The sequence below is a fragment of the Rhincodon typus genome, chromosome 26 (assembly GCF_021869965.1).
Source record: "Rhincodon typus isolate 14 chromosome 26, sRhiTyp1.1, whole genome shotgun sequence".
Classification (NCBI taxonomy): domain Eukaryota; kingdom Metazoa; phylum Chordata; class Chondrichthyes; order Orectolobiformes; family Rhincodontidae; genus Rhincodon; species Rhincodon typus.
In genome coordinates this window covers 29,693,243-29,716,344 of record NC_063357.1, presented here as the reverse complement: position 1 = coordinate 29,716,344, position 23,102 = coordinate 29,693,243, and the positions used below count along the sequence as shown (strand labels likewise).

General features: G+C 41.2%; 1 protein-coding gene across 1 annotated transcript in view; it reads right to left on the bottom strand.

Moving 5' to 3' along the window:
* Window positions 1-23,102, bottom strand: part of LOC109913295 (peripheral-type benzodiazepine receptor-associated protein 1-like) — a 208,984-nt gene that overhangs the window by 20,914 nt on the left and 164,968 nt on the right. Inside the window, 4 exon segments of the mRNA XM_048612371.1 lie at window positions 1,830-2,026; window positions 3,553-3,676; window positions 12,042-13,322; window positions 22,570-22,822. Coding sequence (XP_048468328.1) covers window positions 1,830-2,026; window positions 3,553-3,676; window positions 12,042-13,322; window positions 22,570-22,822 — 1,855 coding nt within the window.

Here is a 23,102-nt window from a genome sequence, read left to right as displayed (position 1 = left end):
AGATGTAGAGAAAACTTTTTTGTTTGCAGGGTGACTACAATGGGTAAGATGCCACATACATTTCTTTAAAGCTCTAGAGGGCACTTGTGCCAGGCATTTCAGACAGCAGCAGTAGCAAGCTGAATGTGATTTAGAAGGAGATTCCTATCCCCTCTAGAACGTATGCTAGGCCGATGCATATTTCCAACACAATGCTTTAATGGCTTTCTATCACTCCATTCATCACATTTGTAATCATTTCACTTGCAACTTAATCTTAATGCATTATCTCTTACATCAATGACTTTTAGAAGTAGCTTCTGACCAACCACACTTGCTCTCTTCTGTGTGTAAGCTTTGTCAGAAATCAGTTAATAAAAAAATTGGCCAGATATTCCAATGGCCAAACAGATGTTCCAGCAGCATAGATGGGAGTTTCGCATCAGGACGATATGGACTCTCTGATGAAGCAACCTTTGAGAGTATTGTGTAGGAAATTGAAGATTCCAATGAGCAGTTCCCCTGTGCCAGAAATCCTCCAAAGGTATCCATTTAAACTGGAAACGTGAAGGGCTCAGCTGTAGTTAATATCTACCCAGGAGATGTTAGACAATTTATAGCCAATCTAATTCCTGGGTGACTATTAAACTAATCCCCCAACTCACTGTTGGCCTCAATCTCAAAAATTCTACCCCACCCCATGACAACCACCCCCTTTCCTACTCATCTGACCATGAACCCCACCCGTGCCACTGCTGGGCCCAACACCTTACCCCTTTACCTAAGATCCAACAGCCTTTTTCTCTGAAGCACCCAGCCCCCACCATCCCTAGCCAGGCACAGCAACTCCTCTCTATCCCAGAGATCCAACAGCTCCCCCCTTTGATGGGCCCAACAACTCACCTGTTCGTTGGCAGACACAACATCCCTTCTTCTCATTGGATCAGATACACCCCACTCACCCTGATTTATCTAAACACTCCATTATTTACCTGGCTCTCTGCCCACCTTGTGTCCTGGCAACCTAACCCCAGACTTACTTTAGATATTTACCATTTCACAGGAACTGTCACAGTGGTTGTCCATGCTTCTGGACATTTAAATCACAGAATACAGCAACTACTGGCATGAAAAAAGGGGCAGAGTTTGATTTCCCCAGCTATCCTGCTTGCAAGGCAGCTGTTAGATTTCAAGTCTATTTCTGAAGGAACTGTGATTGAAAATCCTGCAGAAAGCTCAGGCAGCTCACCACCACTTGCTCAAGGGCAGCTAGGGATAGGCAATAAATGCTGGCCCAACCAGAGATGCCTGCATCCCAGGAATGGATAAACAAACTATGCAGAGCTCTGCCTTAATGGGAAAAAAAGTAGGAGCAGAGTGGCAATCTGACTGTGTTTATCTTTTCTCAGAAATTTTAGCCCATTATCAATTAGGAATTTAGAAGATTTGCTTTTTAATTTATAAAGTCTGAAAATTCCTGAGCTCCTGACAAAGGGGCTGTGCTCTGAAAGCTTGTGATTTCAAATTAACCTGTTGGACTATAACCTGGTGTCGTATGACTTCTAACTTTTTCCAACCCAGTCCAATGCCAGCACCTCCACATTAGGGCTACCATTGACACTTAGAAAAATGCATTCAGAGGAACGTCCCTCATATAAAAAGCTGCTTGCCTTGTCAGGGTATATCAACCAGGATCCTACTCATCACTAATGAAATACTCGCTGCAGTCAGATTGGTTGTTAAGCTCTAAACAACAGGTCTATATACTCTCCCACATTTAATTAGACATTGCAGCCTTTCTTCCTCAGGACTACAGTCTTTCAAACATATTATGGACACTGCACTCTCACCTTTAGGATCTGACCCTCTCTAAATGCCAGCTCCTCTTCTGCAGCATCTGGATTTGGTGACATTGTCGCAGGTTCATAATCGAACAGAGCCACAAAAATGCGAACAAGACCACTATCTACTGCTCCCTTTGTGCTTCTGTCCTCATATCCGTCCAAGATTGGAGTCTCTCGACTTCGAGAACTGTCTACTAATGAAGCTGAAATCAAAAGATCAATTGATGAATATCAGGTTAATTCACATTACTTTGACAGTCAGACTGAAAACACATTGAGCAATGTATCTATAGCAAGCAATATTTCGGGCATGTACACACAGTTACAGTAGAGACCAGTAATTGTTACTTTTCTAAATACGAGAGATATCAAATCCTAGTTATTTACAATAAGAATCAAGCTACTGCATCTTGACTTGGATGTATGTTGTCATTCAATGGGGGTCAGTTGCCTGGATATCTGGTTTGTGGTGCAGAGTGATGCCAACAGCATGGGTTCGATTCCCGCACTGGCTGAGTTCACTCAGATGATGATCCCTGAGGTCACCAGAAAGGCTTTATTAACCTTGTCACTCATGTAATATATGGTGGTAGCCATCAGGTGAAACTCACCACCAGTCTTCTCTCTCTCCCTCTAGAAGGGAACAGTCTCTCAGACTTTTGTGACTTTAACTTCACTTTAAAATACACTTATTTAAGTACATGACTAGGAAAGGACAGGAAAGATATGGGCCAAGAGCAAGCAGGTGGAGCTAGTTTAGTTTGGGATTATGTTTGGCACAGACTGGTTGGACCAAAGGGTCTGCTTCCATGCTGTATGACTCTATGACACTATGGTGACTTTCCACCACTGTTACAAAGCAATATCTTAGAATTCCCAAGCAGAGGACTGCAGAGTCCCAAAGAGTACACCTACCACTATTTGCGCAGGATAAATAAAAATGGACCGTGGCTACAGCCTCTCCCAAGACCAAATAAAGTAACAAAAGTAATTTGTTATATCTACACATGCCACCTGTTTTTAACTTAAACATCTTTACAAATCTCCTCTATTCCATCAAATAAAAGGACTATTTCATTTGAAGTAGCACTTTGCATTTGTATTTCGTCATATCAGAAAGCATCTCAGTGAAATAAAAACAGAAGATGATGGAATTATTCAACTGGTACAGCACTTGTGGAGAGAGAAACAGTTAATATTTCAAGTATGCATCTTTTCATCAGAATAAATACCCCAGACTTGAATTGCTAACTGTTATTTCTTGCCACACCAATGCTGTCAAACTTGCTGAATTTTCCACCATTTTCTGACTTTATTTCAAATTTCCAGTATCGGCAGTCTTTTAATGTTTATTAAATCTGTGATGCATCCGTCATACAATTGTGGATCCTAAAGCTGCACACAATACTTATCTTTGGTCAGCATACTAAGGCTTTATACAAGTTCATATTATATCCTGATTTTATATTCATTGCTGCATTTCATTAAATTCCGATCATGTAATGATTGAGCAAGTGTGCAATTGTGGGGAGCTAATGCTGGACTGGATTTAATTAGCATGATAACTGAAATGTTGATATTTGGTTTCAGGTCCACACAAAAAACATCTCCACGAACTATGGCAGCAGCAAATATTACTTTGGGTAAGAAATAAACTGCAATGCTGGTGATTTTCTGTTTAATTTTGACGTCATGGAAGCTGCTGCAGTTGAGGAGTGTTGATACTGACCTTTAGAAGAGGACAGTTCTCCTCTGCGAACCTTGAGAGATGGGCTATTCTTGAGATGTACACCTCGTACTGCAGGCGAATCAGGTAGACCATGTGATACTGAATCTGTGTTTATTGCAAAACCCTGAAAAACAGACAACACAGGAAGATCGAAGCAAGAGGATCTGAGATATATTAGATTGTAGCATATATGCAACTCAGCCAGGTTTTACGTTATCTTCAAACACCAGTTTTGCACACCAGTAAATTCATCCTATTCGTTTGCACACTGGCTGCACTCCTCTAGCAATCTCATCTGTATCACATATCCTGTACCCTCACTCCAATTCCACATATACAGTGCCACCTAATTCATCAGTACTGTACATACCAGCAGACCCACTGTAATCTCTCACGCACTGTTGCCTGCAGATCTCTCTCACACCAGCAAACTCAGTAGCCTGTGACAGTTTATGAATTGATTCTACACAGAATGACTGCTCGCTGTAAACATTTGTTATCTTTAGTGTAAGGCCTATCATGCTCCTCATTTATATACTGAACTTTCAATGCTGACAAGTGAAAGCACTACCTTACTACACAGTGCGACATAACTGACAAGCACTGTGCTTGTTGGGGTTGGGTGGTTATATCCTAGAGAGAGCTGAGGTGGTGTGCATTTCTGGTAGAATTTTCTCTCCCCAGTAGTCATTTGAAAACGCAGTTCAATATTTACACATCCTTTCTAAGTTACATAACAGTAGAATGGTGATCTCGTTCAAAAATTGAGTTCAATGGGCACTCTTTTTCTCCCAATGAGGACAGCAAATGTTAGAAGAGCACAGGCTAAACAAGAATGAATGACAGACTGCAAAAATATTCTAGTTCTGGATCTGCAGAGCTTTCAATAAGGAACACATGGAAAAGTTAACCCTTCTTGCTCCTGCCATTGTCCTGAGACTAGATGTACCTTAATTGTAACAAGAGGCTGGTATGTCAACCTAGATCATGATCATAATTCCTGTATGTTCATTTTTCCTTATGATCATAGGTCACTCCTCCTCTCAATGAGTGGTTTATAAATCTGATATAAAGTCATAGAGTCATACAGCATAGAAACAGACCCTACATCACATTCATCGCTAAAAGCTACACATTCAGCTCTGTTACACAGTGGTGGGGTATTTGAATAAATGTGAAAGTTATGCATCTGAATTGAAACCCATAAACACTTGTTACTTACTATTACAAATTTACGTCTGTAAAGTACTGGTGGAATGCTCTCACTCTCAAGATGACCGCCAAACCTTCCTTCTTTATCTGGGCATATTTGTGTTTGACAACAGCCGAAGTCCAGGAAGCATATGCGTTCAGGCATTCCTATCCACTGGGCCAACGCTACCCCAATGCCATACAGGGAGGCATCACATGCCAGTGACACCACTCACTTGGGATTGTGGTGGGCCAAAATCTTAGGTAATTTTTCACTTCCCTAAAGGCTACTTCTTGTTCATTTGTAAGGCTGATCCTTTCCTCAATAGCAGGTGTAAGGGCACCGGGATGGAGACCAGGTTACGTATGAATTTTCCATAATAATTCACCAACCCAAAGAAAGATCTAAGCTCCAGGGCAGCTGGGGCATCTTTGATTGCCCTCACTTTATCTGCCAACAGATGTAACGTGGTCTTGTTGACACTGTAGCCAGTTGAGGTGCCTGGAACACACATTTATTTCCTTCTAAGGCATACGCCGGACTTGGGAAACATTTAACCAGTATGTCCAAGTTCTCCAAGTGCTCTTTATTGGTCTTGTCTATTATTAGTATGTAATCCAAATAAATGGCAACCTGGGGTAGCCAGTGTAAAATGTTCTCCATCATTCACTGGAAAATGGTGCAGACTGATGATACCCCAAATGGCAGTCTTGTATATTGGTCTAAACCCTTATGGCTATTAATTGAGGAATACCTCTAGCACCCCTTAACTAGTTGCAATGGCAGGTATGCATGGCTCATGTCGGGCTTCATGAAGGACAGCCCCCTGCCAGGTTTGTGTGTAAATCCTCTATGCAAGGGATTGGGTATTTATCCAATTGTGTGAAGTGGTTTACCATTTGCTTAAAATCCCCACAAAGGCAAACCGAACCATCAGGCTTCATAATCGGTATGACTGGTGCTGCCCATTTTGCTAACTGCACAGGTTTGATGATTTCTTCACTTTCCAGTCTCCTGATTTCTGCTTCCACTTCTGCCCGCAAGGCAAATGGCACTGGGCAGGCCTTGCAGAATTGTGTGATTGCTTCCTGGACAACATGCAAGGTGGTGTTGGCTCCTTTGATGTTCCTAGACCTTCCTGAAAAACTCCTGGGTATTTAATTAGGACTTCACTCAGGCAGCCATTTTCTAAACGAAAAGTATTTGGTCAATCAAGGTCAAACAATTCTCAACCAATTCTGCCCCATCAAGCTTGGGCATGAGCCTTTTACTACAATCATTGGCAACTGCACCAAATGCTTCTCTTAAGAGACTGGAACCAATGTTGTACCCTCATAGAGTCATACAGTCATACAGCACAGAAACAGACCCTTCGGTCCAACCAGTCCAAGCCAACCATCACTCCAAACTAAACTAGTCCCACCTGCCTGCTCCTGACCCATATCCCTCCAAACCTTTCCTATTCATGCACTTATCCAAAAGTCTTTTAAACGTTATAATTGTAGCCACACCTACCACTTCCTCACGAAGTTCATTCCACATGCGAACCATCCACTGCGTAAAAAATCTGCCCTTCATGTCTTTTTTAAATCTTGCTCCTCTCAGCTTAAAAATGTGGCCCCTAGACTTGAAATCCCCCATTCTAGGGAAAAGACAACTACTATTAACTCTATCAATACCCCTCATTATTTCATAAACTTCTATCAGGTCGCCTCTCAACATCCTACGCTCTAGTGAAAAAAGACCCAGCCTATCCAGCCTTTCTTTATAACTCAAACTTTCTATACCCAGCAACATCCTGATAAATCTCTTCTGAACCCTCTCCAGCTTAATAATATCCTTCCTATAACTGGGAGAACAAAAATGAATACAGTATTCCAGAAGAGGCCTCACCAATGTCCCATATAACCTCAACATGACTTCCCAACTCCTATACTCAAAAAACTGAGCAATGAAGGCAAACGTGCCAAATGCCTTTACCATCCTGTCTATATGTGACAAACTTAAAAGAATTGTGTACCTAAACCCCTAGGTCCCTCCGTTCCACGACACTACCCAAGGCCCTACTTTTAATTATATAAGCCCTACTCTTGTTTGTTGCACCAAAATGCAATACCTCGCATTCATCCAGATTGAGCTCCATCTGCCATTTTTCAGCCCATGGACCCATTTCGTCAAGATCCCTCTGTAATCTTAGAAAACATTCTTCACTGTCTATTATGCCACCGATTTTGGTGTCATCCACAAACTTACTAACCGTTCCTTCTATATTCTCATCCAATGTCATTTATATAAACAATCTGTAACCATTCCTCAGTATATGTTCTCGGTCTGGCTGAGGTCTTGCACAAACTTAACAGTTGGAATCTAAAGCAAATCTTATTAAAGACTGGTTCTGCAATCACTGATATAACTCTGCTGGTATCAACATCCATGAGAGCTGGGTGACCAATTAACCAAACTTTAATTTTGATTGAGATAACAAGGTATAGAGCTGGATGAACACAGCAGGCCAAGCAGCATCAGAGGAGCAGGAAAGCTGACGTTTCGGGCTAGACCCTTCTTCAGAAATTACTATCTCTGATTTAATTTTCATTGGTTCTGATTTGGATGTTGCTAAGCAATTTAACTGTTCCAAACTACATATAGGTGGACTTTCCAGGGTGTATACTCTCCTGGATATTGACCTATGAGTTCTCTTACTCAAATCAGACTTTGTTGGACTCCTTTGCTGTGTTGAATCCGCATACCGGCAGCAACTACAATAGCTTTACAATAGATCCTGAAGAATATTTTAGCCATTTGGCCGAGGCTCAGCTTTGTTTTAGGGTTTTGCTATGTACTGACCTTGGATCCCTCCGTTCAGGATATGGCCAGCATGAGGCTCTGTGATTGCCTATACTCAAGTGGTGTTCCCCAAGCTCAGTCGGACAGGTGACGGTATCCATTCCATTGGGATGCCCTATAGCTCGCATGCTCCATTTGCTGTATTTTCTAATGACAAAGCCAGTTGTGGAGCCTGTTTGAAGTCCAGTTGGGCTTCAGCTAGTAGGCGCTTTTGCCTGCTTACGTCATTATTCCCACATACCAAACAGTCTCTCAGCATCTCATTCAGGGTTAACCCAAAATCACATATCTCTGCCAATCATCTCAACATTCTCAGAAATCCTAATACAGATTCCTCTGGTCTCAAACTGCTGAATAAAATCGATAGCATCTCAGGATTAGAGGAGGCTTAGGCTCATAATATTCCTTAAATTAATCCAACAACTCTTGAAAGGTTTTAGTTTTTGGTGCCTCAGGGAAAGTTAAGCTCCCAATACATGAAAATGCAGTAGATCTGCAAGCAGTCAGAAGGCTAACTCAACAATTTCATCTGCAGGTGCCTACTAGATAGACAACAGCAAGAGGACACAGTATGGCCTAACACACTGGCCACAATACTTTATATCAAGAACATATCTGAACTGACAATGAGACTGCTGTGACCATTAGGAAACCCACAGCCACACTACGACAAACACTCACAAGGACCAAAGACCCCATACCCATGACACGCAGGACCAATGTAGTTTACAAAATACCTTGCAATGACTGCAACAAACATTACATCGGCCAGACTGGAAGGAAACTATCCATCAGGATACACGAGCACCAGCTAGCAGCAAAACGAGACTACGAACCTTCCTTCATCTCAATGCACTTGGACAATGAAGGCCATCAATTTAACTGGGACCACATGACCATCCTAGCTCAAGCCAACCACAAGCACGCACGGGAATTCCTAGCGGCCTGGTTTTCAACCTGTAATGCAATCAACAAACATGTGGAATCATGTAGAATGGAATTGGAAATGACACAACCCGACTTAACAGACCGGATCCTATAAATTCCAAGTGGAGTAGAACAACATCGCTTCATCGGAGGCCGAACTGATGATGTTGGTGATGAAACGTCTGCACGATAACCAGCCAGCTCGGCGAGCAAGTCAACAACCTCACCCACAACCTGAGCTACAAATCTTTGCAAAAACCTTAATCACTGAAATGACTGCACGGAGGCTGGTATCCTGTCACCAAGTCACCCTTCACACGTGGACAGTACATGGACTCTGACCAGTTAGCTCACAGCCAGTCCCTACAGTGAGGACAATCTCTGAATATTCTGTTTATATCAGTCAGCCAGGGCTCCCTGACTGGTCCAGGTTAACAGACTCAATCAAGGATCTCAGTCAATGAGATCTACTTGGCCCTCATTCCAATGACTAGATTGGGGTTGCCATTCGGTCTTAGTAAGGCTCAATGCATAAACTAGTAGCAGCAATGGCTTCACAGAAATACACATTTCACTCAGATCGTCCATCTGCTGGCATAAGACCTTGTGCAGATGATAGCTTCTGAATGGAAAATGGCCCATAAATTAACTGTGTTTGTGAATTAGGAATGGATTTTCATATTTATTACAGCCAGCTCAATTAGCCTGTCTTTGACATTCAGTACTTAAAATAATTTTTTATAGAATCCAGATATCAGCTGTAAAGTGCATAGAACATGTTACATAGTAATCCATGACAAGCCATTTATTCTTCATTTCTGTACAATAGACTTTAGGGTTCTTCTTTAAGAAGGCCTGAGCATTTTACAATTCCTGGGACATTGCAGTTTCTGGTCTACAATGGACCCAGTCTATAGCCAGATCCTGCTGATCTACTTTTATAGCCCAAAGATTACATTGGCAAGGCAATGAACAGTGTCAAACATGAGCTAGATTGTTTTATCTTCACGATACTTTGCCCTGTAAATTAATGCAATTTGTGTGTTGCTCCCTACAGGGCACTAGGGATTTGAGTGAGTGCTGCATGACACTGATTCTCAATCTAGAATTGTGAAATGAACACTGCGTGCTCACATATTGGTCAGACTGAGTAAGGACAGCAGATTTCTTTCCATAATGATGGATTCTTACAACAGTTTATGACAGATCCATGGTCACCTTCACAGAGATTAGTTTTTAATTCCAAAATTATAATTTCATAGTAGGATTTGAACCTATATTCCCAGAGCATTAGCCTTGATTCTAGATTCCGAATCCAATGACTTTACCAGCACACTACAATCTCTCTCATTAGAGTCCACAGAAATGAAAGACTAATTTGACCAGTGATTCTCTTCCATTCAGACTTTTATTCTCATATGAACTACCTCAATGTTTAAGCTTCTTTCACAACCTTCTGAGGAAAAGTAAATCAGAGTGCTATTATTATGCTCATTGCCTAACCTGAATTATTCTCTTCCACTGAAAGTGGTTGAGGCCAAAACATTCAAGTTTTTCGAGAGATATATATATGTTCTTAGGGCTAAAGGGATCAAAGGGCATGGGCGAAAGTGGGAACAGAGTGCTGAGTTGTAATATCAGCCTAATGAATTGAATGGCACAGCAGACTCAAAGAGTAGTTGACTTCTGTTCCATATCTCTATGTTTCTATGCTTCGCAGATATCAATCTAGTTCTCTCTAAGTAAACAATTGAACTGAAAATCAGTTGATTTTGAATGGGAGTATATTTTATGTATCCAGTATTTCACAGAAATCTCAAAATAAATGCAGTGTGTTTCTTGTATTCCATGATATTACTGTACTGTATATATTCTTTTTGGTAAGGTACTTAATATAATTATTTCAACCTGTCCTTCTGCTGATAACATACGTGCTCACATTCACAGATCCAATCAATCTTGAGATTGAGTTTTGGACTATTGCAATGTTTTGCAGCCCTTCAGAACACGTCATACATTCACTATATCTAGTTCCAGTCACATCTTCACAAGATCATGCACTCCCAAAGACAGAAACAAATCACAGCACGAATCTCCTGGAGGTGGTTGTCACCCACCTCTGTAGGATTACCCAGGAGCTGTTTGAAAGGATAATAAGGCAGAATCCCAGAATGGGAAAAGATCATTTTTAAAAAATCTTAAATTAAGAAATTAAATACTGAACAGCACACGTTTGGATTTCTTATTTCACCAGCTACACTGAATTCAAACCAGTAGTTATAGGATCACTCAACTCTAAATCACTACAACAGGCTCAAGCGGGATTGTCACTAGGTTGGTTTAGTACATTAGAGTTAAAATTTTGTTATGCCATTATACATCATTTACATCTTCCTTAATTCCTCTATCAAATTACTCCCATCTCCATCTAGAGACCTGCAACAAACTGCACTTCATCCTATTGTTGTACAACTTCAAAATGTTGTCTTGAGGCATAAACTGGATTTGTAAGGAAGAACCAATAACTGTGGTACTGGGCAATTAACAGTTCAAAAATGACAATAAAATGTTTGTGAAATCCTCGTGAAACTCTGCTTTGCATCACCACCATGGTGTCCTAGCATAAATCTAGCATCAACATCATGGATGCCTTGAAGCTCTGAATTCCCAACTGCAGTTGTAATTGTAGTTGACTATCCAACAATACGAGAGCAATAACCCTCTAATGGTTAATAATTGTCGTAACATTGACAGCCTGAAAGATAGGTTCAATTTTAGTTTAGTTGGATATGAGCTTTCTGCAAGTCATTGATGCTAGGAAAGCATGGGCTGTGGCTTCAGAATATCTACCAGAAATGAGGTGATTTATTGCTGAGAAAATACATTTTGCCAGAGCTTTCTGTCTCAAATTCATCAGCACAGTTCACAAGGAACACCAAAGGATTTATACTGTACAAGATGAGAGAATTAGCAGTTGGCTTACAGTGTGGCATAGCCAATGTGTACTGGAAGTGACACATATTACTACACAGATCCCTGTTATTTCTAGAAAAAAAACACTTACACACACATTGCACACTTACTTTAATTTATTATAATGGGTGATAACCATTCTCTGGTTAATTTCTCATACAATACCTTTTCCAATCAGTGGCAACCTGTCTTGTTTAAAATTTGAACAGTGTTCGGCAGTTAACGGCCATTATCATTAACTGGTACATTTTTTATGGCAATGCCTCTACCAATCAGAATCTACTTGCCAACCAATCAGCACCCTTGAAATGTCCCCTCTACTTAGGCATTTCTTGCAAATTGTCCTGATGGGTGCAAGAGGAAAAGCTTGAACAAAATCTTTCTTTTTTTCAGTTATACACAAGTTCTGTACTATCAAACAACTATCTGAAGGTGATGTGTATAACTGGCACACAGCAGGAAACACACCAAGCAATGAGACAAACTGACAACTACAAATAATAGAACTAAGGAAAGGATGGTGTAGGTGACCAGTGAGATAAACACACACCCGTGAACATGCTGAATCCTCAGGCCTTGCTCCTGTCCTTCCCAATTCATCAGGCTCCATGTTCCAAGCCTCCTCTGCCATCCTTCCTTTTAGCTTGCTTCGTTCGCAATGTTGCAGTCTCCTGGGGGAAACAAACTTATTCTTTTTCTTATGATGATGGGGAGACTTGGTGCTGCTGGTGTTTGAATCAAAAATAATGCCTTTGTCACAGGCCTGCCTCTGTTCATTTGACTGCATGAACTCACACAACGTTGAACACTCACTTGCATTTTCTCTGTTAGTCTTGCTGCAGTACCACCAACTTGATCGCATTTGATCCGGATGAATAACATGAGGGCAGAAGTGCAAGCTGGATGTCACTATTTCTTCTTCCTCCTCAGTGCCATATTCTATATCTATCTCTAGATTTTCGTGAGATATCTGCTGTCTCCTGTTGTAATTTGGATTCCCAGTTCCTGCTGCATTCACCTCTCTGGGATCTGTGGACCTCATCCATGTCTGAGATTGCATCTTTAAGATAGATGGTAGGTCAACGACATCTGGCTCTAAAACATTCCTGTCATCCTCCTCTGGTTGTGATTTCGCCAAACATTCAGTAACATCTAGTTCAGAGTCAACAACAGTGTTGTCCTGCACATATTCTACTGTGGTCTCTTCCTCTTGGTGGGACCTATTATATTTTTGAGGGTATATATGATGAATCTCAGCACTATGACATGCACACCCACTTGCCTCTTCACTCCATTCTTTGTTTTTGACATTAGTCTTTGTGTAGAGAGGTTGCTTCTCATCTGGCTCCTGCTTATTGCTCTGATCAGAGATACTGTCAGATATTGACACCTCTTCCAAATCCTTAGCTTTCAGCTCATTCTGTGGAATAGTAGGACCCACAACTTCCTGAGCTCCATTTTTGTTGATATCCTGACTGATATCAGGGGCTGGTTTCTCTTCCAATTCTTGATTTTTGGTATCTCTGCGGTTTTCAGAAGTGCTCTGTACACATTCAAAGAGTTGATCCTGTTCCTCTGATTGTTCTTTTTCCTGGGAATGAACAGAGGCTTTTTCTTCTTCTTGGCTTCTGGGACCACGCTGGCAGCTGTTACAGACCATCTCTAGGTCCTTCTCCTTCTCTTCCTCCTCCTCCTTCTCTTCCTCCTCCTCCTCTTCCTCTGTTACTTCAGGAATGCTGAATAGTTTCTTACTGTAACGTTTCTGCAGAGGAAGCTCTAGAATTTTCTCCAGAAACTCCTCATCGCTATCAGTTTCATACTGCTCAGGTTGCTGCGATATGGTTTAACATGTACAGTGGTTGAGTGCATGCAAGGACAGGGTGGGGGTGGGAGAAAGAAAGAAAAAAAAGTGAAGTGAAAATTGAAACAAGATCAACTCAAAGCACAATAAAGCAACAGAAATCCACAATATGAGAAAAAGCTTCAAATACAAAAAAAAACTTGAAACACTCATCTCAGTGAAACGTGATACCGTAACCACATTAGCAATAAGTGATTCCCAGAACCTGATTTCTGACAATGGTGTTGAAGGTAAAATAAATTGCTAATGATGTGTGCTTGTCTCATCAAAAAAAATTAGAAAACTTTCCACAGATAAGATTCGCAAATAGAGTTACTTTGGATGTTATATTTCACATCATAATACATTTGCCTAAGTTGAAGAGAATCCAAGCAGTGAATTGTTTCATTTTTGTTTTACTCAGTACATTCAGGCATCAAATAGGTCAAAGCATACATGCTTCTATCTAGCTTCCAGTATTTATACAGCAAGGCGTGAGGTATTGTTATTAGGATGAGCTAAGCATTTACATTTACACTCCATGAGCACACAAAATCAATGCAATAAGTGTTTTCACTAGATGCTGTTTCTGATCATTTTATTTCAAACATTTATACTACCTCCTCTTTCCAGATCTTTTCTGGAATATTGTCAAAAGATTCCGAAGTTTAACGGCACTGAATTAACTCTAGAATGCAATTTATAACAATGGTTGCCAAAGGTGACCCATTAGCATAGGTTTCACTGCACGGAATTGATTGCAAACATCTTCAGCAGGACATTAGTTAATGCTTCTGAATTCATTAATGGCCTTGCACAGTTAAGATATATGTAAAGACACTTGTACTCTTATCGTGAAGATACTTGCATCGCGAGTTGGCTCCACTCAATAACAATTTGTAGGTTCAAATTGCATTAATAAAGACAAATCATGCAATCTGCAGAACAGTGCGCTGTTTCTCCTTCTGCCATCTCCAGCGCATACATTTTGTCATGTCATGTCAACAGTGTTACCCATACATTTCAGGAATCAAGAAAGACCAACTCCTACTGGTAATATGATGAGTTTCTGAGCTAAGGTATTCTCATGATGACTATTTTACTGACTGAGCAACTTAATGCCAATTGTTTATGGCTGTTAACTTGGTTCCTTAAAGGTACCATTCACAGAATTTAAATTTAGAATTGGCTCTTCAATTTTTTTAATTCACTTGTGGCACGACGGCAACACTGGCAGGCCAGCATTTATTGTTCGTCCCTAGTCACCCTTGAGAAGGTGGTGGTGAGCTGCTTTCTTGAACCGTTGTAGATCATGTGCTGTAGGTAGACTCACAATGCCCTTAAGGAGGGAATTCCAAGATTTTGACCCAGCAACAGTGAAGGAACGGCAATATATTTCCAAATTGGAATGGTGAGTGGCTTGGAGGGGAACTTGAAGGTGCTGGTGTTCCCATGGATCTGCTGTCCTTGTTCTTCAAGATGGAAGTGGTTGTGGGTTTGGAAAGTGGATCTTTGGTGAATTTTTGCAGTGCATCTAGTAGATAGCATACACTGCTACTACAGAGCGTCGGTTTTGGAGGGAGAGGATGCTTGTAATGTGGTACCAGTCTAGCTGGCTGCTTTGTCCTAGATGGTGTCAAGCTTCTTAAGTGTTGTTGGAGCTGCACCGATCCAAGCCAGTGGGGATTATTCCATCACACTCCTGACTTGTACCTTGTAGATGGAGCACAGGCTTTGGGTAGACAGGAGGTGAGTAATCACCACAGTAGTCCTAGCCTCTGATCTGCTCTTGTAGTTACTAAATTTTTCATGACCAGTTCAGTTTCTGGCCAATGGTAACCCCAAGGATGTTGACTGTTACAGGGGATTCAGTGATGATAACACCAATGAATGTCAAGGGATAGTGGTTAGATTGACTCTTATTTGAGATAGTCATTGCCTGGCATTCCTTTGGAGTGACTGTTACTTTCCACTTGTTAGGCCAAACCTGGATATTGTCCAGATCTTGCTGCATTTGCACATGGACTGCTTCAGTATCTGAGGAGTTGCAAATGGTGCCAAACATCCACACTTCTGACCTTATGACGGATGGAAGATCATTTGTGAAGCAATTGAAGATGGTTGGGCTGAGGACACTTCTGGCAGTGAGTGGGTTTACTCAAGCTGGGGTATATTAACATGGGTACGCATCATTTCACATCCAACCTCTTTCAAATTGGTTGCTCACTATTCTTACTGCCCAGCACATTTGCTTCAACACTCAAACAGATGGGGAGCTGTAACATCCCATTCATATGATAAAAAGAAGGCACAGAAGTCCTGCTCTGATATGAATCCAGTTAAGAACAAGTTTCTTTCTTGCCTTCCATTCCTACAGATGCTGGTCCATGCTGGGGTGTGACGACTCTCCAATATCCAAGCTATTCATCATCTGCAAACCTACACAGAAAGTAGCTACTTCAGTCTCACAGGAAAGCTTCAGCTGCTATTGACCCTGAGTTGGACATTACATGCTTCTGCTGGGTGTGTTTTAGCCAAGGAGAATATTATATAGGTGGGGTGGCTAGCCAACCACCTTAGACCTACCCCCAATATCAGCACCCAACCCAAAATCAGCAGCCTGCCCATCATATTTAAATAACTAAGTATCGATCAAGCTCGCTTACAGCTCAATTGATGCCAATTTTATGCTGTCTACGTCAGAAAATGGTTGGCATGGGCATTCAGAAGGATTATTTTCTCGTGTTTCAAACAGAGTGAAGGAAAGGTGCATTATGTTCAGAGATACCCTTTATCCAATAGAGGAACCACCCCCAAAAAAGATAGCTCCTGCTTCCTTCCTACCTGCAAGTAGTTTGAAAATCATCCCCTAGTCCATTAGCCCTCCCTCTACAAGGTTTCAACAAGAAGTCTGCCCAAAGCTACCTGGCTTACTTCACTCTGGATTCCACTAGGTCTCCCTCGTGGCCTGCCTGAAGTCCCAACACCACCCATTATTGATCTCTGACACTGCTGGGACTGCTAGAGCATCCAGCCAAACTGATCAGACAGCCCCTCCGAAGGGTGGGATTTCCTCCCACTGTGCATCAATTTAGTTTCGACCTCCTACCACCCAACAATTTTCCACTCACAATTTTCAGCATGAGTCATTTGATAGCATTTTGAATCAGGCTGAGTTTGAACTGAGTGGCTTGAGGAATTTAACTGTTGAAAAGAAACAGTATGCACAAGCAAATGGAACTTAAGACTTCCTCACTGAAAGTCATAGAGATGTAGAGCACAGAAACAGACCCTTCGGTCCAACTCGTCCATATTCACCAGATATCCTAAATAAGTCTGGTCCCATTTTCCAGCATTTGGCCATTTCTCTCTAAACCCTTCTTATTCATTAACCCATCCAGGTGCCTTTTAAATGTTGTATTTGTCGCAGCCTCCACCACTTCCTCTGGCAGCTCATTCCACGCACGCACCACCCTCTGTGTGAAAAAGTTGCTGCTTAATTCCCTTTTAAATCTTTCCCCTCTCACCTTAAATCTATGCCCTCTAGTTTAGGACATCCTATCCCGAGGAAAGACCTTGTCTATTTCCCCTATCCATGCCCCTCATGATTTTATAAACCTCTATAAGATCACTCCTCAACCTCCGATGCTCCAGGGAAAATAGCCCCAGCCTATTCAGCCTTTCCCTATAGCTCAAACCCTCCAACCCTGGCAACATCCTCGTAAATCTTTTCTGAACCCTTTCTAGTTTCACAACATTCTTCCAATAGCAGGGAGAGCAGAATTGCACATAGTATTCCAAAAGTGGTCTAACCAATGTCCTGTACAGCCACAACATGACCTCCCAACTCCTGTACTCAATGCACTCACCAATAAAGGCAAGCATACCAAATGCCTTCTTCACTACCCTGTCTACAAGCGACTTCACTTTCAAGGAAACACGAACCTGCACTCCAAGGTTTCTTTGTTCAAGAACAGTCTCCAAGACCTTACCATTACCATTAAGTGTATAAGTCCTGCCCTGATTTGCCTCTCCAAACGCAGCACCACAGATTTATCTAAACTAAATTCCAACTGCCACTCCTTGGCCCATTGGCCCATCTGATCAAGGCCGCATTGTACTCTGAGGTAACTTTCTTAACTAAGCCACATAAGATTTATCCCCAGGAAGGAGGATATTTCACCTATTGCGTCCATGCTTGCCATAAAAATAGTCATCTTACCTAATGCTGTTTTCCAGCTCTTTATCCATAGCACCGTAGTTCTGACACTTTAACTGCACCAAGTGTTTTTTGAAGAGTTTCTATCTCTAACATCCTTTCAGGCTATGAATTCAAAACTGACACCACACAGTGGGGGAATATAATTCTCCTCAATTCCTTCCTAATTCTTCCATCAATTACAAGGAATCTATACTCCCTATTATTGACTTTTCTGTGAAAGGAAATTAGTTTTTTCTACTCACCCTATCTAGCCCCTTTCTAATCTTGTGCAACTCAAATAAGTCTTTCTTTAGTATCTTCTGCTCCAAAAATAAAAATGGTGATTAAAACTGCATGCAGTACTCTTAGCTGCAGTCAAATTAATGCTTTATAAGTTCTAGCAAAAACTCTCTGCTCTTAGAAAATTATCATAAATGCCTTCTTAACCATATCAACTACCTATGCTGCTACCTTCAGGGATCTGTGGATATGCACTCCAAGGTCCAGCTGGATATATTTCTCAGTACCCACCCATTTATCTTTGCCCTCCTCAGATGCAATACCACACTTTCCAAACTCAATTCATTTCCCATTTTTCTGCCTACCTGTCCAGACTACTGATATCTGCTTGCAGCTTACAACATTCTTCCACACTATTAACCACAGGGCCAACTGTTGTGTCTTCTGGAAACTTTGTAATTTTTTTCCCTGCATTTAAATCTAAATCATTGATATATGATTAAAAAAAAAGTAAAGAATTCAGCCTTGTGAAATATAGTGGAATGACCTTCCGGTCTCAAAATTAACTACCCATGTGATCCTTTTCCTTAGATCATTGAGCAAATTTTGGATCCAACTTGCTACTTTCCCCTGGAATCCACTTTTTAAAATTTTTGATCAGTTTGCCATGGGGTACCCTGCCAAATGCCTTGATAATACTCATACAAACTAGATCAAATGTGTTATCTTCATCCATGCTCCTTGTCACCTCCTCAACATATTCAATCAGTTTAGAAGGACAGGGCCTTCTTTTAAAGGAAACCAGCATGGATTTGTTATCAGAGATAGTAGGAACTGCAGATGCTGGAAAATCTGAGAAAACAAGGTGTAGAGATGGATGAACACAGCAGGCCAAGCAGCATCATAGGAGCAGGAAGGCTGACGTTTCGGGCCTAGACCCTTCATCAGAAATGGGGAGGGGAAGGGGGTTCTGAAATAAATAGGGAGAGAGGAGGAGGCAGATAGAAGATGGATAGAGGAGAAGATAGGTGGAGAGGAAACATGAGCTCGTCCCCGCCTCCCTAACCTGTTCTTCCTCCCACCTATCCCTTCCTCCCACCTCAAGCCGCACCCCCATTTCCTACCTACTATCTTCATCCCGCCCCCTTGACCTGTCCATCCTCCCTAGACTGACCTATCTCCTCCCTACCTCCCCACCTACACTCACCTTTACTGGCTCCATCCCCGCCTCTTTGACCTGTCTGTTTCCTCTCCACCTATTTTCTCCTCTATCCATCTTCTATCCGCCTCCCCTCTCTCCCTATTTATTTCAGAACTCCCTTCCCCTCCCCCATTTCTGATGAAGGGTCTAGGCCCGAAACGTCAGCCTTCCTGATGGATTTGTTATCATTCCATTTCTTTTCAATGAATGATTTAGGCTGTCTCAGAATATTTTCCAATAATTTGTACACAACCAAGGTAAGGCAGACTGGCTTATAATTTTCCAAGTTATCTTTTCCTCCTTTTTTAAACAATGATATAATATCAGTCATCTTATTACAGTACTTTTACCTCTCCTAACATGGAACAAATGGAAAACTATTAAAGGCTCTGCAATTTCTTCCCTTACTCAAGCGGCCTAGAATATGTTTCCTCTGGGCCTAGTGATTTTTCCAATTTCAAGGATGCAAAATCCGTTTGATGTTTTCTCCCTCTGTAGAAGTATGTTAGCCAATATTTCACATTCCTCTTCAAGACAGCAATATTTGCTTCACCTCCCTCTTTTGCGAAAACAGTCACAAAGCATTCATTAAGAACCACGCACGTCTTCTGCCACCACAAAGAAGTTACTTTATTGGTTTTTACTCTTTCGTTTGTTCCTATTTTCCTCTGCATGTATTTGTAAAACATTTCAGCCTTCCTTGACATCAACTGTTTTCTTTCTAAATTATTTTTCTTTGCCTTCAATTTTCTTTTCCAATTTCACCTCTGCGCCTTTTAAGCACCCCATCTTTCTGTGGTATTCATTTCTTGGCATCTGACATCTGCAAGCCTTTATTGCCTTCTGATACTCTGTATGATGTTTGACATCTGGAGGTTCAGATTGGAGAGGCACATCCATTTCCTTAACAGGAACTATTTATTCAGACGATTTTGGATGCATCCCACTACTCGTACAATGTTTTACCTACATGTAGATATTCAAATTCTACTTTTGCCAAATCACATCTCAGCTTAGATTTTCTGAAATTTAGAACTTTCACCTCTTGTCTTTCTTTCATAACTGCAGCAGATCTGAATGAATTATGCCCATGATCACTGAAGTGTTCTCTCACTGATATCCCTTCTACTTGCAAGCTTCATTCCTTCAAAGTATTCAAGGCTGCCACTTCTCTTGTTGGGTTTGAAGTTTGCCAGCTAAATAGTTTATTATTTATATATACCCTGAATACACATTAAGAATTCTGTGCTTTCCACACCTTTAACATAAATTTTACCCAATTGATATCAGGACTGTTGAATCTCCTTACGATTACTACTCTAGTGTTTCTGCACCGCAGTTAATTTATTTCTATATTTGTTCTTCTATCTCGTTCTGACAGTTTGAAGGTGCATAGTACATTCCCAGCAGTGTAACTGCTTCTTATTTTTATTTCTCAGTTTAGTTCATATAGGTTTACTTGATGATCCTTCTAGCATATCATCCTTCCTCACAGCAGTGAATGTTCCTTTAATCAATATTGTGACCAGACTTTCTTTAATCCTTTTTCTATCTTGTCTGAAAATTCTAACTCGGAATGTTGATCTGCAATTCCTTCCTTTCTTTAAGTCATGTTTCAATAACTCAGAATCCACCTTCCCTGAGTTCATCTGCTTTATTCATGGAGTACTTGAATTAAAGTAAATACCACTAATCATTCAACAATTACTCTCCTGTTTATTTTAGAGTCTTTGTTTACTCAGCCTCCTACATTCATTTAACTTTTATTACCTTCTCCTTCCAACTTTGCTGCTGTCTCTTCTGAAACACAGGTTTTTATCTCTTGCCACGTTGGTGCGAATAGCCTCAAAGCACTAGCAACCCCTGTCCTGGTAGGATATCAATTGCAGCCCTGCTGAAGTGCACTCCAGTTCATACTATCAGTTACATGATGCATTTAGCCATTGAGAAAGGATGATAAAATGTTTTACATATTTATCAAACGGCACTTTTTGAATAGTTCAATGCTCAAAATCAGTTTGGAAAATCAGTTACAATTCAGGAACGTCAATCAGGTTACACTCAATCACGGAATTATAGAATCCCTAAAGTGTGGAAGCAGGCCATTTGGCCCATCGAATCCACACCAACCCTCTGAACAGCATTTCACCCAGAATGACCCCCAACCTTATCCCTGCAATCCTGAATTTCCCACAGTTAATCAACCTAGCCTGCACCTCCCTGGACACTACAGGGAATTTAGCATGGCTAATCCACATAGCCTGCACATCTTTTGACTGTGGGAGGAAACCAGAGCACCCAGATGAAGCCTACGCAGGCACAAGGAGAACATGCAAACTCCACACAGACAGTTTCCAAAGGTGGAATCTAACCTGGGTCCCTGGAGCTGTGAGGCAACAATGCTAACCACTGAGCCACCGCGCTGCCCTCCTTGTGATACTATTCAGCATTCCTCGAATGTGAAAGCATCTACCTATTGCTTGGAGATAAACAACACCGTCTCATTTTACTGTCAAACACATTCTTGTCTCTGGTATATCTTGGTCTCCCTTTATATATTTTATTTAGATTGTTCATAGTTTTTCATACTTCTTCTTGAGAGAACGTTATCTATTTAAGTTCATTTATTCTCATTCCTACTCTTTTTTATTGGTTTAATTCCCTTTCACAAAAAATCCTGGCTTTTCTGAGAGCACACAGGATAAAGTCTACAGCTACCATTGGACCATCATTCCACCTCCATCGCCCAAACCCCTCGCCCTCCCCTCAGCCACAAAAGACGCAATATTTACACTTGTGAGAATAGCCAAAACTTGGATAAAACATTTCTCCTCAGGACATTTGTCTCCAAGGCCATGCTATTCTCTGTATTTGGACTGTGTTCCTATGAAATGAGGTAACATTGTTGAGGCTGTGTTTGACATATTGACATGAACAAATAAGCAAGTTCCTACTCTTCAGCCTGCCACCCTGCACATCACAAACCTACATGTTCAATCTGTGCAATCAGCAAATGCTACCATTTTTGCAGTCTCTCGGGTAAGCAATACCAATTTCTCTCAGATTCAGGCTTCTATAAGCTGTGCTTCCAAGTCCTCAATCCACTTGTGGATACGTTTTTTCATTTCTGTATTTTGGGAAGTATTATAATTTTCACCACATTAGGGCCTCTGCAGAGCAATAACCATTATGCAATATAATGTGTGCTGTGTCAATTTAGAAAATCTGTATTGTCTAAATATTTCATTGTATTTGTGACAATATGACAGTTTTCAGAGTAATAAATGAGAGCTACTATTTGCTTTTACTCAGATCAGCTAGGACAAGTCTATCCAATTGACAGAGTGCCTCACAGAAAGAATGAGGACAATAAAATTGTTTCTTGTGCGCATTGTGACTTAACTCTAGCCTGAGGAGAAAAATCAGGAATGGAATGAAAGAAAAACATGCATAACAATATGCTAATCATAATGACCACAAATTCCAGACCTCAGTCTGAGTTCTCTTAATTATCTTTGTCCACTTCTTCCCCTAGGGGCAGCAAATTCAGGCTGAAAATAGTTGAGATCAGTTCCTACTATCTCTGATTCAATTACCTTTAGTGAGTTGCTCCTGATCAAACTGCAATCTTGTTGTACTTCTTCATTTGTCTGTGCGTCTGATCCCAGGTCTTCTTCATCCTCCTCCATGATGTCGGAGAGGTCTGAGCCCCGACTGCTGTCCAGGGGGTAATCTTCACTCTCATGGTTCTCCACAGGGTCGCCCTGCGGGAGGTGAAAGGAAATAATTGAGAAAAAAACAGTATATGAAATATGGTAAGTAGCAGTGAAATTGGAGCACACCGAGTTGCTATGTATTCAGCAACGAGACTAGAAATTCACTGAGAACCAGTGTATCTGGTGTTCCAGTGTATCCTGGCAACCACAATTTAATTATTACTAGCTCCCCTCGCTCCTGCTTTGCTGCAACGTTGTGCCATTAGAGTCACACAGCATAGATACAGGATGTTCAGCTTGCCATGTTTATGTCAACCAACAAACACCAAATTACACTAAATCAGAGATAGTAGGAACTGCAGATGCTGGAGGATCCGAGACAACAAGGTGCAGGGCTGGATGAACACAGCAGG